We start from the raw sequence: 19,677 nt of genomic DNA on the forward strand, positions 1-19,677 counted from the left end.
TCTCTCCTTAAATTTTACTAAACACACAAGATATAATTATAATTAAAAAACAACTTTAAACGTTTTTGCAAGTATGCACTCTAAGTATTGTTTAGTAATTTTTAGTAACTGGGATATTAACAAAAAATGTACTTGTCAACTAGAATGTACATATTTTTATTAATCTACATTTTATATTAACAGTTCAGAGATAATAGATGTAACTTATTGTAACTGCAAATTCTGAATAGACTATATTTACCATTTGAAAATATGATATGGTGAAAACCTTTAAAAGAAAATAATTTTAATCTAATATTAATTGTGAAACGTAAACTGGAAAAAAAAAAGAATTCATCTATGGTGTAAAAAAAAGATACACGGGTAATAGGAGGTGAAGGAAATCAAATATATCCAATGAACACATTCCCATTTTATGTAAATCCCAGAAAAAGTAGTTGGATTAGCACAAAAACTAAATTATCACACAACAGTTCTACAAAGAAATATTGTCTTCTTCTTTGTGAGTCTGTTTTTAGATAGGTTTCAATTGAGTACCAACCAGTTTTCTTGAGCTTGAGCCTCCTCTTTAATTTTATATAGCTTCTTCCTTTTTCAATTTGTAAAAAACATCCTAGTCCTTCTTCTTTTTCTCTTTCCTTCTACATTTCTCTATATGATCCTCTGCTGAAGACAATTACAATGTTGGATAAACCCTGTTTTGGCCAAATTCTACTTTTCTCCTATTCTTCTCAGTATATCCTTGTTTTTCATTTTCTCCAGCCATTTCACTTCTTCATTCTCTCACAACTACATTTAATAATTACTTCTTTTCGTTTTTTCTACAATCCAAGGTTCAGACAATTTATATTATGACAAATTATATTATTTATGACAATTTATATTCAAAGTATTTGGCAAACGTTTCTTCAGTTCAATCAGCTCCTTCTTGATGACAGTTACACGTAACCTTTTCAGAAATTATTTTCTCTAAAGATATTCTGTATTTTGTTTCTTTCATACAACTTTCATTCCACGTCATCAAGCTTGAGAAAAGTTATTAACAGAAATTGATTTATTTATACTGTTATATGAAAAATATTTCAACCAGACTTCCTAAAGCTATTTGTTACATAACACAATGCAGGTTAATCATTTTAATAATCAACTCTAAAATAGTTTATGGTTACACTAGAATCATTGAAAGAAACAAATATCATACAGTTTCCAGTGTTCCTTTAGAAAAAAACTTAAAACTAATATCAATTAAATTCTTATTGGGTTATGGTTTTTCTACCCTTACTATACAGTTCAGAAAACTGGTTTTGCACATCAATTAACTGTGCAAAGATTACAAAAGCTGACACTTCCATTTCCAAAGAATTAATAATCTTTTTACTTCCTTGTGTGAAGTAAATCACGAAAAATTTTGTTTTTCAGATTTTAACAGAAATATCCATTTTGACCATCCCTAAATCCATTTTCACTAGTTTCGGCATGACATCTGTACGTACATATGTATCTCACATAACTCAAAAATGATTAGCCGTAGGATGTTGAAATTTTGGATTCAGGGCTGTTGTAACATCTAGTTGTGCATCTCCCCTTTTGATTGCAATCGACTGGACCAAAAAAGCCCAAAATCCAAAAATTTAGATTTTGTTGACTTAGTAATAAACCCTCATTGAAAGCTTTTCAGTGATGTATTTTGTGGTACTTATTTTCATTGGTTCCAGAGTTATAGCCAAATAAAATTTTAATTAATGAAATATTTGGATCTTACAATGGCACATCAGTTCAAATCAGATTTCATCTCCCTTTTTTTTATTATTTATTAACTTTTTTTTAAATTTAAATATAGTAATTTATATATACAACTTTATATGCAAATTTATATATATAACTATAGTTATTAATTTTATAGTAATTATTAACCTTTGATTGTAAAAAAAATACAATAAATAAAAATTCAATAATAACCATAAAAAAAATATATATGAAGTAAAATAAAATTTTATGTACTTTTTATTTTAAAAAAATGTTATGTAATTTAATAGTTGTACAAGGAAGTCATGTAGTGCACACATCTGATTTTTTTCTTTGTGAGATGACGGGTAGGATCTCCAAGAAAGATGGGCCAGATAATATATTGAAACTAAATCAGTCAAATATCTTACCTTTGTTTAGTAGAGGAAAAAACTGTATATGATCACCTTAGATTTGAAGAAGAGGTTTTACCTGGATTATTTTTTTAATATTAGTGTTTTTCTGGTAGAAAAGAATCAGCAGGAACAGCAATAGAAGTTGGATCTGGGCACAGAAATGTTAGAGAGACAGTTTTTAAAAATAAAGAAAATAAAAGCACACAATACATGAAATATATAAGCAGCAAGATTGGACTTTGCAAATAGTAGAAAAAGACATTGATAAATGATTCACTAGCTCATCAATGGCTACATGTACAGCCAGAGCATAATCTAGTGTGGTTACTCCAGTCATCATCCTGCACAAGGCAGAGTTGATTCATTTGTGAGCAATCACTCAATCACAGGGAGTTGACCCAGCCTGGAGTCAATTGCTATGTAGCATGATATTCAAATTTGTTCTATAGAGATGTATGGGAGAAACTACAAAGTGAGCTCAGGATGAAACATGAACTGACTTAGGCAACAAAAATCCATCCCAGGTTTGAAAGTGCAACCTCCCTGTTTGCCTTAATTCATAAGGGCCATCACTAACCTCACCATTTTATCCTCACAGTCTATTATAAACGTTTGAATCAATTTTTATAGTTGATTTTAATAAACAGTAGAATATTAAAATAACTAATTAATGAAGGAGGATAAAAATTTATAAATAAAATTGGTTAGCTTTCAGTAATCACGGGCAGGATTCATTTGAAGGAAAAAGCATTTTTAACAAATTTAAAATTCAAATTTGTCTGTTAGATATTGGTCTCCTATCACTCAACAATGAGATTTTTGCTTTACTACTTACAAATTAAGTTCCCCAAACTACCTAACACCTGGTTATTATCTACATTTTTTCAGAAATCTCAATTCTAATAAAACTAATCTTTTAAATCTAAATGTATAGCCTAAGTAATAGGCTATATGGTCTGTATAATTGGTCTTATAATTAGCCAAAAACTAGTTTATTCTAATTTTTAACTTTCTTTTAGTGTGTCCCATGTATTCTAAATTGCAATTATCTTTACAAATTAATTTAAAAATGCTTGTTTAACATGTTAGTTTTATTTTTAGTATTTTTAAGGATAGAGGGCAATTTCTAGACATTACCAACAACAGTACATTCGTTTTTAAACATTTTTTACCTTCTGAATGTGACTGCAATTTTTATCCTTGATTTTTTCAGATTCTTCTTCTCTATTGTTCTTTAGTAAAACTGTTTTGCCATAATAGCTGCTAATAGTACCAAAAATGATTTTACCTTTCTTCCTTGCTATTCATTGATGATGATTGTTTAACAATCAAAATGAGCACCAAGGTTAAGGAAATATTATAATCTATAATTGTTATTTATTTACTAAATTCAAAATACTACAAATATATGTAAATGACAAGCAGTTGATCGAACTAGTGTGGTGTTATCTTGTAATTTATGACTTAGGAAATTAAAAATATTTATGATTTTAAGTCATAAAGGAAAAAAATTTACCATGAAACTTAAAGTAACTTAAAAAGTAAATTTTAGCACTCTTTTATTTCCTTAATACATATCTCGCAATAATTAGTTAAGCTGATATCACAACAAGGCAAACCTGTTAAATTACTGAAAACGTTTCGACGATGAGAAAAACTTCTATCTTCATTATAAAAAACAACTGGATTGATTTATCTTAGAAACGAATTGTGTAAATATTTTTTACATTTCATTTACTTGGTATAGTTTTTCTCTGTTTATATCAGCCCCTATTGGTGGTTAATTAAAGTTCGTAGGCCTAAATTTCAATTACACGCCCCTACACCGAACTACATTATAAATGTGGTTAAAGTCTTCGCGGGAAAATATTCAAACACAAGAGCACGATTATTTTGATGTCTGATCTATTACGGAGTACCAATGTATTAGTCATTAAATTTATAAATATTTTACTAGCCTTTGATGTACAAACTATCAGAACAGATAAAAAAATAGAATAAGAAAAGTGGAAAATATTAATTTCGCGTAAAATAGATTAATAAATAATATTTCAAGCTGAATTTCAAATATACTATTGTTTTGCAGTGTCCGTAAGTGAAGTGTTTATTTTGAATAGATATCGTCTTTACTGTTATGATTTATTAAAAAAATATGATATTTTATCGAATATAATTAGATGCATAGCAAAATTTTCATAATCTTATTTATTGACAGCTTATTTTTTCTTCTTGATCTTGGTTATTTTTGGTAAAGTCAGCTGATAATTATATTCAGAAGTCGAGCTAGATTAAAAATTATGTATTTTGTGTTAGTATTTATAATTTTGGCAATACAGATGATAAATTGCTATTTCACCAAATGATATTACCTGGGCTGGGGTTACAAACGGCCATCCGGCCTTACGTCAACAGCTGTGTCAATATGCGTTTTATGAATTAGTGGTTGTTATTTTTCGTACTTTTGTTCAAAATGTATACATTATAGTTTGTAGAATTATATTATGCCAGTATCCGTTCGAAACTTACTGATGGCAGGATTAAATGAATACGGTTACGTTCCAGGACTTATAGTAGATGGGAGTGTAAGTACATTAACAAAATATTTAGGCTAATCCTGTTCTTCCTTGTGAGAAAAGTTTTGACATGTACACGAAAGGAAGACAACTTATGTTAAAGTAGATAAAGTTAAATATTTACTCTTTTCGTTTTTTAAAATATTGAACCTAAGTTTTTTAAAGTGTTTTCAGACAATTTTGTGTTAACCATTCCAAGGCCGCTGAGGAAGGTTGTTCATTTAATTTCCTTATTATTTTAATTATTTCTTATTTGTTGAAGTGCTCATATAATTACACACGAACAAAGCCTCATGAGTCGCGCTAATAATATATATATCTAACTGATATAGTAGTACCTTATTTTAAGTTTTGTAATTATTAATATAGTTTTGTAAAAAATAAACTTTTCACTGCTGATTAAAAAAAATATATATATATATATATTTAGCATTAAGATTAATAAGTTTTATTTTTAAGTGCGTTTTTAAAATATGAATCCCTTTAGTGTTTGATAGTGACCGTATTAAATTAGTTACATAGTTAATAAGAAAATTGAATTGTAGTTCAAAATCAATATTTTTCTTTCTGTTAGATTATTAGTATTGTTATTTTTTTCTGTTTTGTTGTATCTGATGACTATATCTCTGTGAGTGTACTTATTTATGGTTGAGCATTTTATTAGTAATTAAATGTTATTTTTATTATTTACATCTTAGATTCTAATATAATTTGCCAGTGAACACCTGGTCCTGTGTACACAGACTCATTGTGCAAAAGTTGTATGCACAAGGAGAAGCCTCTAATGTAACTATTGGTGATGAGGAGGATGAATGCATTTTTTTGTACTTTGTAGTCTTAAGAATTCATTGGAGCTCTTTTAATAATTCTTTTGTAGTTCATTAATTACTACTGGTAAGTATACTAGTAGTAATCAGTTTAAATTTTGTGTGATTTTTGCCCAAGATCTTTGAACTGAAAAAGATCTTGCATTGAAAAAGGTTTTGCATGAAAATTGTTTCAAACTTTATTTAAAGTTGTTTAATATGTTATTTGCTGTAATTTTTACTTCCTAAACATTTCCAAAATACAACATGAGAATGTAAACTGTAAATAGATCAGGCTTAATTTTGTACGATAGTCTTAGTTCATCCTTAGTAAGAACTTTTAAAAAAAATATATTTTTTATGTAGAAGGGTATAAGTAAGATGAGATTTGTTAGATACAACTAAGATTTCAACTAGGCTATCTAAATGGCCACGTTTGGTTAAAGTAAGTTTTCTGTATAAGTTTTCAAATAAAGTTTTTCCATCTATGTGAAATCCTGTTCAAATAAAAATAAAATAAAATTAATGGACCCATATGACGATGGACTACCTTTTTGAAATAATTGGTCATTCTTCACATTTTAAATTAAATAATAACGGAAAAAAAAATTCTTAAAATTTTTGTAGTCTTAGCGTCTTGTAGTATATAGACAGTATGTATTATGTATACAGATAAGTTAGATAACTTATCTACAGAAATTAAAACACACCCCCCTGAAAATTATTTTATTTTTACATTTATTTATGTTTGTTTTTTATTATATTACATTTCCTTATTCAAATCTTTACAGATTTTATTACTAAAAATGTTATCACTTATCTTATGATTTTATTACTTTACATTTACTTAAGTAAAGTTATGTAATATATTTTGCTATAGTAATTTATTACTAAGTAATGATAAAAAATGAAAAATATCTTCAAATCATCTGTGAAATGTATTTTATGGCTTAAAAAATTATCAACTTTTAAATTATTTTCAAAACTTAACAATAGAGCCAGTAGAAGTACAACAGAAGTTTCTTAAATAAAACAAAAACAGAATCATAATAATTGGTCCATTTGGTGGGAAAAAACAAGGTTTGAAACCCTTATCCTTTCACTGAAGAAGTGATTTTATTAATTCTACTCACTGCTATTTATTTTATAAATTTCATTATAGATTCTTTTTTAAGAAAATTTATTTTAATTGTCTTTACTAGGATAATTATACAATCAATTGCAATAATTAATTTGAGTTAACTGTAATAATGATAGATGCTTGTTGTATTTAGCTGTTAGTTGCCTGGAAATCATATCGGTAAAAAGACAGATACTGAAAAATTATGTAGAAAAGAATATTTATTATGTTTAAGTATTGTTCCTGTACTAATGGTTAATTAAAAAGAAAATAAATGTTTGGATCATATCCAGTTTCAGTTTTCAAGATTTATTAAATTTCAATTAAAATGTTTTTTTTTTAAACCTTCGGGACCACCGTTAGGATGAGATGAATGACAGTTTTCTCCTTAATGACAATTTATCTTCTTTTTAAGTTTAGTTTGGTAATTGTAATTTTTTGTATGTTAATATTTTTAATTATTTACATACAATTTCAAAATTTATGTGGGTATTTTAGCACCATACAATGTGTATAATGGTGTATAATATGTAAGTGGAGATTTTATTATTGTTTGAATATAAAGGAGCTATTAAAAGTAGACCATAATTAATTCAGGGAATCAATTCACTGATGTTTTGACTGATAGTTTTTATTTAGATATTAATACCTTAAATTCCACTTAAATAGTAAATTTTGGAGTGGACTTGCATTATTAACAAAAACATTTATTAATCGAGTTAAACCTGTTAACTCTTTAAAGCATAAAAATTTTAATGCAAAAATCATTTCAAAGCACGAAAATTGTAATGCAAAAAAAAATAATTTTAACGAATTTCTGTACTTCATATGATCCCTATTATCGTTGCTATACAGTCAAATATATGATTTCCTTATCAGATTCTCTTAACAGAGGTGGTATACCATGTTTACCACTGTGCAAGTAAGGAGGACATCAAGGATGGTGTATAATATCATTATCGCACATTTACTGTATGAAATATTACACATTTATTGAATTCAGATATAAAACATATAAAATTGTCTTTACATAATTATCAAATTATTTTATTTATTAAGAGTTTTAGCAAAATCATGAATAAAAAATTAAAAATATTCATAAAAAAATTTAGAATAACATTTTGTTATATTTTATAAAAAGATAAGTAAAAATATAAGATAGTAATTAAATATTATATTAAAAAAATTTAAATAATTAACGTCCATTATGGAAAAAATATAATTATTATTTTAATTTTCCATTATGGAAAATTTTGAAATTATTCTTTTCTTTCCAAAGGCAAGCGGAGCATACACAAGGCTGCACATCCACATGGTGCGTACTTAGTGATTCTTTGTGTTTCACTATGCACATAGTCTTTTATGTACAGCTTCCGGGCTGACGGGTTGCTTCTGTAGTTCGTGTACCTACTGGTAATAGAGGTTTTTTATTCTTTGCAGTAGAATGTCCTCTTGTAGTACAAACTGAGACTGTTCATTGGCTTACAAGTATATCAGACACAAGACTTCTAAATCTTTCAGGGACATTTTTTTTAATGTCCAGCTCATTCCAAACAATAAAATTATTTATTATGGCAGAATTAATGAATTGCCAAAAAGTGCGGTGCCACCTGTTCTTGCTTTTACTGTCAGTGCAATAGTATTTCATGAAGTGATTGAATCTATCAGCTTTTTGTTCAAATGTCAGTTGTATTCCTGCAAGGCCACAGGACAAATTATTTGAATGATTTTCCCATTTTTAGCTTTTCTTTGAATGTTAGTTAATGCCCGAGGGTCATGATAATTATACAAAAAGTGCATAAACCTGTTGTCCTTCCATTTTAAAAATGTAGAATCACTTGCTCTATAGTCGGTTTCCCCCATAGCCATTTTTTTTATCAGATTTAAATTGAAGTAAATGTTTTCAGTTTGACTGGATAGTACTACAAACGTAGATACGCCTTTCAGATAGTTCCAGTTGGAGCTGGAAATTATTAAAATAATTATCAAAGAAGACATGATATTTATTAACAACATTATGTGTCATTCATTTGACCACATTTGGACCAAGACTTTTTTCTACTAGAGCGCCTTTCTTACCAGTATAAATTTCAAATTTTACGTTATATCCATTTTCAGCACAAAGCCTGCATACTTTATAATCCCGTTGAATGGGTTTATTTTTCATGTATTGTTTGAGAGAGCTTCTTCCCTTAGATTTTATCATCGTTTCATCAACAGCAAAATTTTTATTGGGGTAATAACATGACTGAAAAGTTTCAGATACAGTGTCTAGTAGAGGTGAAGTCTCACCTTATAAAGTATGCCAAAATTATCAGAACCACGATTAGGCATAACTGCATTATCATTCAGATGGATGTTATTCAGTAACCAACCGAAACGATTTACAGTCATTAAATTAGAAATAGATACATCATGTAAATCTGGTGAACTAGACCAATAATCCCTATATGATGGTGATTGTTTCATGCCCATTAATATATTCAGGCCAGTAAAAGTTTTTATTTCGTTTACATTACACGGAATAAAGGTTTTTCTAGATTCTGAGGCACATAAATTCGTCTGAAAAGTAATATGATTAAAGAGATCATTGGAAAACAATTTCCTGAAAATCTCAACCGGAGAGGGATTTTCAATGTCAGTGATGACTGAACTTGGTTATAGAATTCAGGTAAGCAGTCACCAGCACTTAGCCATACAGGTTAATCAAAAATATTACCATGGACATGTGCTTCTCAAACAAATATATTTTCTCCATATTCATTATTAAAAGATAAATGTCCTTCATTTTCTGATTCTAAATCATTAATTTCCTGCTCAAGAGAGAAAGTAGGATCCATATCTGAGTTATCAACCCATGATTCTGCATCAGATGGTATGTCTTCAAGGTAACGCCTTATATCTTCCTCTTCAAGTACATACATTTTCTTCAAATTACTGAAAAAAAAAATTACTGTTTTATTTTATTTTTTAGTAAAATAATATAATTTTAACAACAAAAAACACTTTTTTTACAGAAGTATAAAATTATGGTCTAATAAGCATGGTGGTAAGATTATTTACCAAGTTGTAGTTCATAAAAATAATTGAGTGTGAAAAATATAAAAAATGTAAATAAATACTTACATTTGTTGAAGGTTTTAGTTGATGTATATTAGCAAACAAGTCCTTGAAAACATGTACCAAATAAAAAGATAAGTAAAAATATATTGCGGTGCAACTTAACCTACAAATCAGTAAATTAAGATAGTCAGCTGAGTCAGGTAGGTGGGGAAAGATGGTTGGTTGATCTGCGAATTAATCAAATGAACTTCTTCATTGCATACAAAGATGTGGTTGTCAGATTATACTCTTGTGCTGCTACGGGTAGCGGTTTTATTAGGTGCTATAAACTGAGAACTGAGTACCACTGTGCTGTAAACTGTTAAAATGTGTACTGTTTTCAAGATTTGAATACTTTAAATTGATTGTATGTTGTATATCGTTTCATAAAAATCTCTTCCTAGTATGAATTTCTTTGTATTAAGTAATTTTTAACTTTGTTCAAATTTGATTTGACAGATTGCTTTTTATTTAGAAATCTAATTTCCATATAACACTTAATAAATTCAGTTTTTAACAGTGATTTTTTAATTTTATCATGACACGTTACCATTATCATTTTGAAGCAGCACACTGAGTAGACTCTTCAGTGATGTAAATTATTATAGTTTGTCATTTTTCAATAAGTCTGAAAGAGTTTTCAAGATACAAAAATGGGCTTTTATATCAATATTTGTGTCCATAATTGTGAATCGTGTAAATTGAATATTATTAATAAATTAAAAGTTCAACTTATCAATGTATTTAATATTTGAAAAAAGAAATTTCTCCCTTATTCTATAAAGAATCAAACCAAACAATATAATTTCTGTATAATTAAGAGCTATATTTTGGTGTAATAAATTACCATCCAAGTAAAAATCCTCTTTGTAATTTAGTTAAAATTAAAATACCTTTTTTATAGAATTGGTATTCTTTTAATAAAACTTTAATTATATTAAACAAAAATATTAACCTAATATTTGAACAGTATTAGGTTAGTATTGATTAATAAAGGAAAATATTGGTTAATATTTACCTTTTAGTTATTGAAGAAGGTATGGTAAATATAGGTTAAAATTAGGTTAATATTTGAACAATAGGTTAATATTTAATATTAACCTTAATCTTTGAACAAATAAGATATGGTAAATATAGGTTAAAATTAGGTTAATATTTGAACAATAGGTTTATATTTAATATTAACCTTAATCTTTGAACAATAGGTTTATATTTAATATTAACCTTAATCTTTGAACAAATAAGATGCCTGTATAATTTATATAAATTTTTTTTTAGTATCTACCTATTTACACTGTTGTTAGTTGATATATTTGCTCTTTTTTTTAATATTGCCTTAGTTAATTAACTTTTTATTTCTTTTTTAATTGTGTATTTCATGAGAAAATGTTAATCAACACATGAAGTAAAAACACGTGAGGTGGCACTTGCTTTGAGACACTAGTATGTAGCTCTTCCCACACCTTTGTCATGTTCCCCTTTTGTAATTACCGCATTCATGAAGTCAAGTCTTAGTTATGATCAAATCTATCACTTGGGTGTCTGCTGCCAGTACACAGCTATCATCATTGCAGTGTCAAATTTGGATCAGCTGTTATAACTATAATAATTAATTTGTCTGTTTCACTCTTTGTCATATAGGTCATTGTAGTAATCATTTTTGTTCATTTTTTAAAAATGTTAACTACATTTATTTTATTTTAACATTTTCCAAAAATTTTGGTTTTATTTTTGATGGGTCAAAAACCACTTTATGATCATCGTCACTTCAGTTATGTCTTTTAAGAGTAGAAGAATTTGTCTAAACCTTTTTCTACCAAGTGGTGTTTGCATTATCCAGTATGAATACAAAAATACAAAAAAAAATATCCAGTATGAATACAAAAATACAATAGGAAATTCCACCAAAATTTCCTATTGTATTTCCTATTGTAAACATTTTCTTTTAATTATTTAACTGATCAAAATTCATTGAATCACGGTAACCATCAGTTTTTCCCCTGTTCTAAAAATTGATATTCATCTTTGATGAAGCCCATTTTACTAGCATGTTTTACGGTTCATTTCCTTAGTATTTAGTCCTCTTCCTTTCCAATTTCTTTTTGACACAAACTTCTTTGGCATGCCCCTCTTGAATAAAGTAATGAGACTGGTTCAAAAAAATCATTTATTTACAATCCAATTATACATTGACTCTATCACATTTGAAATCGTTCCCTTGGGAAGCAATGCAATGCTTCACACAGTTTTTCCACTCTTCATAGCAGTGCTGGAAATCAGAAACCGGAATATCCTTCAGATGGTTGGTTACATTTTTTAAAAATATTTTCTACTCTTCCAAAATGGTGTCCTTTGAGGTATTTCTTTAAAGTCGAGAACAGGAAAAAGTTGCAGGGACTCAAGTCAGGTGAATAAGGTGGTTAAAGAATGCTTTTCTTTGCTAAAATCTCATTAATTGAGAGTGCAGTGTGACACGGTGCATAGTCATGATACAGCATATAGTTGCCTTTGATGGCAGATCTCACTCGGACAAAATTCTTTTCCACAGTCTTTCAATAATTTCTCAGTATACATATCTATTTAAAGTCTCTCCTGCAGGCAAAAACTCCTTATGGACATGCCATTACTATCAAAGAAACAAATTAGCATTGTTTTGATTTCTGATTTGCCCATTTTTTTTTTTGGGATGTGGTGAGTTTGAAGTGTACCACTCCTTGCTCTGGCGTTTTGTTTCTGGGTCGTACTCAAATATCCAATTTTCATCACCAGTAATAACATTTTTTAGAAAATCAGGATGTTTCAATTTACCCTAGAAGATTGTGGCACACTTCCATCCTGTTGAACAGTGAGGTTTTTTGGGACCAATTTGGTACAAACTTTTTTCATGTCCAATTCGTTTGTCAAAATTTTATGGACTGTGGTATGGTTCAAATTCAGCTGCCCTGCAATCATTCTGACAGTTAATTTTACTGGGCATACCGTATCAAGTCTCAGATTTTTTCAAAATGTGGACATGGGACATGGATGGGGAATCGTCGGCTGAAATACGAAGAAGAATTATCTTAGCAAGATAGGCATTTGCGAAGTTGACTGCTGTTTGGAATGGTAGCACAATCGAAGAATACAAAGCTTGAGACCGCTTCAGGTTCTAGTCTTTGCAGTGGTCATGTGTGGCATTGAGACCTGGACCATCAAGTTGAAGACTGGAGGAAAATTGATATTTGAGATACGGGCCTATAGATGAATTCTTTGTGTCACATGGACAGAAAAGTGGGCAAACAACTTGATTATAAACAATCTGTGTATACAGAAGAGATTATCCACAATATGCTTCCAGCACAACGTTTCCATTTTTGGCCATATAATCCGTAGGGCTGCTGGTCATGCAGAAGACTGCCGAAAAGATGGGTGGACCGAATTGAAGAGGCAACAGGAGAAATGTGTTACGCACATTGATTTGAATGGCAGAGAACCGTGAGCTATGGTGGAAAATTGTGAGCGGGATATGAATCCAGTCACTAGCTCTCAGACATGAGAGGGGAAGGATCACTGATTAATGTCTTACCTAACTTTTAACAGCCATATTGTGCCTCTTATTGAGGGTACAGAGTTTCCAGTTATGGCTAAAATAGCTTTGTTATTAACCTCTTTTATAAATGATTTTATTTTTTTCGTTGATAAAAATAATTATACATTTAGTGTAAGTTACTATAAAGAGTTTTGCTTATGTTTTGCTGCCATATAATTCTGTAAACTATCTAATGTAAAAATATAATAAGAATATTTTGGGTCTATATTTGAGACTGACAATTTATTTTATGCATGAAAGCTCTCCTGATAGACTGCTTTTAATTTCTACCATAGTTTACTTTTTTTTTTTTTTTGTCTTCAGTCATTTGACTGGTTTGATGCAGCTCTCCAAGATTCCCTATCTAGTGCTAGTCGTTTCATTTCAGTATACCCTCTACATCCTACATCCCCAACAATTTGTTTTACATACTCCAACTGTGGCCTGCCTACACAATTTTTCCCTTCTACCTGTCCTTCCAATATTAAAGCGACTATTCCAGGATGCCTTAGTATGTCGCCTATAAGTCTGTCTCTTCTTTTAACTATATTTTTCCAAATGCTACTTTCTTCATCTATTTGCCGCAATACCTCTTCATTTGTCACTTTATCCACCCATCTGATTTTTAACATTCTCCTATAGCACCACATTTCAAAAGCTTCTAATCTTTTCTTCTCAGATACTTCGATTGTCCAAGTTTCACTTCCATATAAAGCGACACTCCAAACATACACTTTCAAAAATCTTTTCCTGACATTTAAATTCATTTTTGATGTAAACAAATTATATTTCTTACTGAAGGCTCGTTTAGCTTGTGCTATTCGGCATTTTATATCGCTCCTGCTTCGTCCATCTTTAGTAATTTTACTTCCCAAATAACAAAATTCTTCTACCTCCATAATCTTTTCTCCTCCTATTTTCACATTCAGTGGTCCATCTTTGTTATTTCTACTACATTTCATTACTTTTGTTTTGTTCTTGTTTATTTTCATGCGATAGTTTTTGCGTAGGACTTCATCTATGCCGTTCATTGTTTCTTCTAAATCCTTTTTACTCTCGGCTAGAATTACTATATCATCAGCAAATCGTAGCATCTTTATCTTTTCACCTTGTACTGTTACTCCGAATCTAAATTGTTCTTTAACATCATTAACTGCTAGTTCCATGTAAAGATTAAAAAGTAACGGAGATAGGGAACAATCCTTGTCGGACTCCCTTTCTTATTAGGGCTTCTTTCTTATGTTCAATTGTTATTGTTGCTGTTTGGTTCCTGTACATGTTAGCAATTGTTCTTCTATCTCTGTATTTGAACCCTAATTTTTTTTAAAATGCTGAACATTTTATTCCAGTCTACGTTATCGCCTTTTCTAGGTTTATAAACGCCAAGTATGTTGGTTTGTTTTTCTTTAATAGTTTACCTATCCTTTTCATTTTAACAAGTAACTAAATTTTGCATCTTTTCAGATGTCTCTTTGGGGTCCCTTGTAATGTGATACTTTCTTGACATTTCATTACCCTTGTTTTATTCTTTTTTTATTTTTGAGTAGAATTTCATTTTTTAGTAAATTTATGCAATTTAAAATTTTTTCTAAAGACTCAGTTTCTGACAAAAAAAAGTCGCTAGTGAATATTAATATTTCAATTTTTTCTCCTTTGATAATTACTTCACTCTCAATCTTTTGCTTCAGTTTGTTTATTGCTTCTTCAAATATGCTTAAACCACTCAAAATCCCGCGCATGTGATAAATATTCATTGCCATATAAACTGTTTTTAATAAAAGATACTTTCAGTAGCGGTTTTTCCAAGTTTCCTATGAAATTTCATGACAGTTCTTTGCTCTAATTAAATGCATATCATTTCTTTCGGCAAAATATAAGAACAGATGTTATCCAAACAAAGGCCACGGCCAGACTAATATATCTACAGAAACAAGAATGGGAACAATCTAAAGAGAAGGCTTCATGCTACACAGTTGTCAGTTGTACAAATTTGGCACATTTGCAGTTCTTCTGTAGCAGCATTAGTCTCGTTATTTAATAACCACACTTCGTATAATATCTTATTTTCTTGTATGCCCTACTTTCATTGAAAGAGGTAAAATTACTCTCAATTTATGATTTTTTTGAAAAGGGTAACTGTATTGTTTATGATTAATACAAAATTTTAAAGATCTTCTCCTTTCATCGATTTGATCAGGCCATGCTCTCTAATTACGTTCCTTCCTTATCCTCCCACTACTTTAAATTATCACATCCACCACCTTTTATATATTTGAATAGATCGTCTGTACTCATATGTCTTTTATATCTCTTCATCTTCTGTTGTAGAGGTTTGTGTGTAATTTGTTCAGAGTTTTTACAGGCTTGGGGTTTGAATCTATTGTGACTAGAATAATTCTGGTGTTGCATTTAATAACATTTTCTGCTTTATAGTATTATTCATTATTACTGCTAATCCTTAATTTTAAAGGTATATCTTGTTCGACTTCATATTTATATTTGACTTCAGGTTATTTATTGTTGTTTACTTTAATTTAAAAAATCACTTATTGGCAAATTTTTGTAATCATTTAATATTCTAATGGTGTAATAGTTGACTAACTTTTTATTGGTTATAAAACAAAGAAACTAAGTATTCTGTATTCCCAAATTCAAGAAATCAGTTATGTATTTTTCTTTAATAATAAAAAATTTTGTATTTTGAGTGACGACAAAGAGAAACAAAATTAATTATGTGAATCTCTAACCATATTTTTTTTTAAGAAGGTAATTCAAATAAAGGCAATAAATTGTTAAATTAATAGAAAGTCTTAATCATGGTATATCCTATAGTGGTTTCAGCAGAAAGGGTCCTGTCTTATAGCTCCTTTTGTGAATTGTACCATAGTTTTATTTTTAATGCTCATTTATATGATATTTAAAACATAACCTATAACTTTGGTTAGTCAAATTAATGTTCAGTTTGATCATTGCAAATTTATGGTCAAACGTTTCTTCTACTTTCAAGTTGACTCTTCTCTGCATTATCACTTGAATTGGTAAAATTTTTATTTTCTAAGTATAGTTTCTTTTTATAAAAAAAGACTTCCTTTCTTGTTTTCCCATTCTTTTTAACATTGCTTTGTAGGTGTACTTAATATTTAGCTTGGTTTGTTTAGCAATAAGTTTTTACACATTCCAGTTTTTATTTTTTGCAAATATGATCTGAGTTTCATGTTTACATTAGAGTAAATTTATTTACAATATTATTTGTATAACTTACGTGAAATAAAAATTGTAGAGAAACAATTTACATACATGTATGTATTACAGCAATACTGGACAGTCCATAACAAAATGATCCACTTCAAATCAGTTTCCTAAAATTTTAGATAATTCTGAAAACACACACTGCAATATTAACAGAAGTTTTGAGTTTAATTAGTCTCTTTAATTTGAGTTTAAGAGTCTTTTTGACTTCATGGTGTAAGTCATTAAGTCTTACAATAAAATCATTAAGTCTGTCTAAATCATTAAGTATTCATTAAGAATTATTATCATAAAGTCATTAAGTATCACAATAAAATTTTATTATTTTTTCAGGCAGAAGAATCTACAAGCCGGCTGCGATTACGGGTAATCAGTGGACATCAGTTAGCAAAGAAGGATATATTTGGAGCAAGGTCTGTTTTATAGATACATTATTGTTTTTGTATATTTCCTTTTTTGTCTTTGTTAGTATTTTATAACAAATCAGTTAGCAAAGAAGGATATGTTTGGATCAAGGTCTGTTTTATAGCTACATTATTTTTGTATATTTCCTTTTTTGTATTTGTAAGTATTTTATAACAGACTTGAGATGAATAATGGAACCCGATACCTACACTCTAAGGCTGCCTGGATAGATTGTATATCTTTTTAAGATACTTTTGTAATATAATTACATAAATATTTTTACACATTTTTTTTTTGTTGTATCATTCCTTAAAGCTGGTAGAGACAAAGCAACGCTCCTCAGACTATCGACCTATCTCCCTAATGAGTATTTTGTGCAAAGTGATTGAGAATATTTAGAGAAGCACACTCTGATATCTCAAGATCAATGTGGTTTCTGCCAAGGATGATCTTCCATTGATCATCTGCTATCACTGAAAACAGCTATCCAAAATGCCTTTCTGTTCCACCAGTAATTTATCCCTATTTTCTATTTTTCCCTATTAGGAGGGCATACGACACAACCTGGTGACAAGGTATTCTAAATACCCTCAAAGAATGGGGAGTCGTGTGTAGTATGCTTGCCTTTATTAGGGGTTTCCTAAATGACCATTCATTTCATGTTCCTGTTGGAGATTCTTTTGAGCAGCACCACCTGGGAGAATGGAGTGCCTCAAGGAAGTGTATTTATTAATTGCGTTGTATACTGTAGCCATCAACAGTATTACTAAATGTGTGCAGTTACCTTTTTCATGTTCTCTATTTGTTGATGGTTTTGCTATGTATACCACCACTTGTTCAACAGCCACAGCCTGGAGACTACTACAGAATGCTATATCTTGCTTTGAAACTTGATCCAAAGGCTTCGTGTTCTCAACGGAGAAAACAAATGTTCTGCCTTTTTTCATCTAAGAGACCATTTCACTCCACAAGTCCTTGTCAATGGAGAGCCAATTACTATCTCTTGACGTTAAATTTCTAGGTTTACTTGTCAACAGTTGTCTGACATGGGCCAAACACATTAAAAAGTTAGACAAGATGTTAAAAATTTCTAGATATGCTATGAGTTCTTAGCAACACCAAGTGAGGAGCTGACCTATTCTGTATATTACGTTTTTATTATTCTTTAGTTCGATCCAATTAAATTACAGTTGTATCGTCTATTCTTCAGCGTGTTATACTGCACTTAAAATGCTGGTTGCTATGCACCACTCTTTTCTTTGCCTTCCACTAGTGCATTTAGATCAAGCCCTGTTGTAAGCATACTTGTTGATTGCAGTGAGCCATCACTTTGGGATAGGCTGGATCATTTACTAGCATCTTACTCTGCCCCTCTTAAAGGACAACCAAATCACCTGGTTTTTAAAGCATTCGTCACAAAATCTCATTTCCAATATGGTATGAAAACCATTCACATAATACAGCACCAGTGGGGTCCATATCTGTTGATTAATTTACCTTATATATTTTGACCCACCATCTATTTTCCTAACCTATCCCTGTACATATTCTCCATGGAGACTTGACCCCATTAATTTTAATTTTGACCTCACCGTATATGGGGTGTTCTGGGACGTATTAATAGAACTTTAGGAAGTGATTCAAGAACCAAATGAGCAAAAACGTTGATATCAACTTAAATCCTATTTTGCTTTGTTTTTCTTCTGGATGCAATTTTGTGATTTTCAACTAAAAAATTATTTCTCAGGTACGGATAAACCTACTTTAATTAAATTTGGCAATTTAAGGCTAGTCTCATATTCTACAAAATAAAAAATTTTGAAAATGTCACCAAAGATTTAAAAACGGTGTGCCCATCATAATTTGTTTAATCTTCAATATCTTTGCAATTATTTTTTTGGTCAAATTATTACTTTTAAAAAATTTATTAAGCATTTTATTTTGAACAGTGACACTTTTTTTGCAAAAATCTGAGCAAATTATTGCTTGGATTTACTGGAAAATTGCTTGGAGACAATTAACTGGGCAGTATGCATGGGGACTATAAGACAGTGTTACTGTAGGACTCTTCATGCAGTACAATTCACTCAGAGAAAGTGGTCCTGTGTCGATTGTGATTAGGACATACAAAAGCTCACAGACACCTGATGTCAGCGGTGAGTGTACCACTGTGCATCCAATGTGACTGCCACTTGACTGTGTACCACATCCTTGTGGACTGCATATGCTGTGCAGCCTTACATCACAAATTGAAATTGCTGAGGGACATTCAGCATGTCCTAGGACATGACAAGAATGTCATTACTTCTGACAAGAATTATTACTTCTAAAAAGAATTAATATACTTAACCATCAAAATTTGGAAATTTCTTTTGTTATTCATGTTTCATGTATTATCCTAATTGTTGGTTTCTTTAACTGTTTCAATTTTATTCCTATTATTACCCTAGTTTTCATGATAGTTTTAATCATATTTTGCTAATATTTTAATATCCGAGAAGAAACCTCTTATTATTTTAACCTGGACGATGATAATGTGAAAGCGTTTTTCGCCCCCTCCTCCCACAAAAAACATATTTTCCCTTTGTAACCCTTTGAAAACAACAAATTGTAATACCTTTTTTTTTTTTTTTTTTAATTTATTCATGGTCCATCTGGTGTCCAGTTACTGCTGTCATACTCTTATTTATCAGGAGAAATTAATTTTGTTTTA

At 29.8% G+C, this 19,677-nt stretch overlaps 1 protein-coding gene across 4 annotated transcripts in view; it reads left to right on the forward strand.

The window, feature by feature from the left end:
• The window catches only part of Nedd4 (E3 ubiquitin-protein ligase Nedd4), a 137,851-nt gene that overhangs the window by 20,630 nt on the left and 97,544 nt on the right, over window positions 1-19,677 (forward strand). For 3 of the 4 annotated variants that reach the window (XM_075360268.1, XM_075360266.1, XM_075360267.1), the window contains exon 2: window positions 16,893-16,972. In XM_075360268.1, the coding sequence (XP_075216383.1) occupies window positions 16,893-16,972 (80 nt within the window). Of the gene's footprint in view, window positions 1-4,508; window positions 4,724-16,892; window positions 16,973-19,677 lie in introns of those variants that run through there. The other variant, XM_075360269.1, reaches the window with a different exon arrangement.

Source organism: Lycorma delicatula, chromosome 3 (genome assembly GCF_047948215.1).
Source record: "Lycorma delicatula isolate Av1 chromosome 3, ASM4794821v1, whole genome shotgun sequence".
In the NCBI taxonomy this organism is placed as follows: Eukaryota; Metazoa; Arthropoda; class Insecta; order Hemiptera; family Fulgoridae; genus Lycorma; species Lycorma delicatula.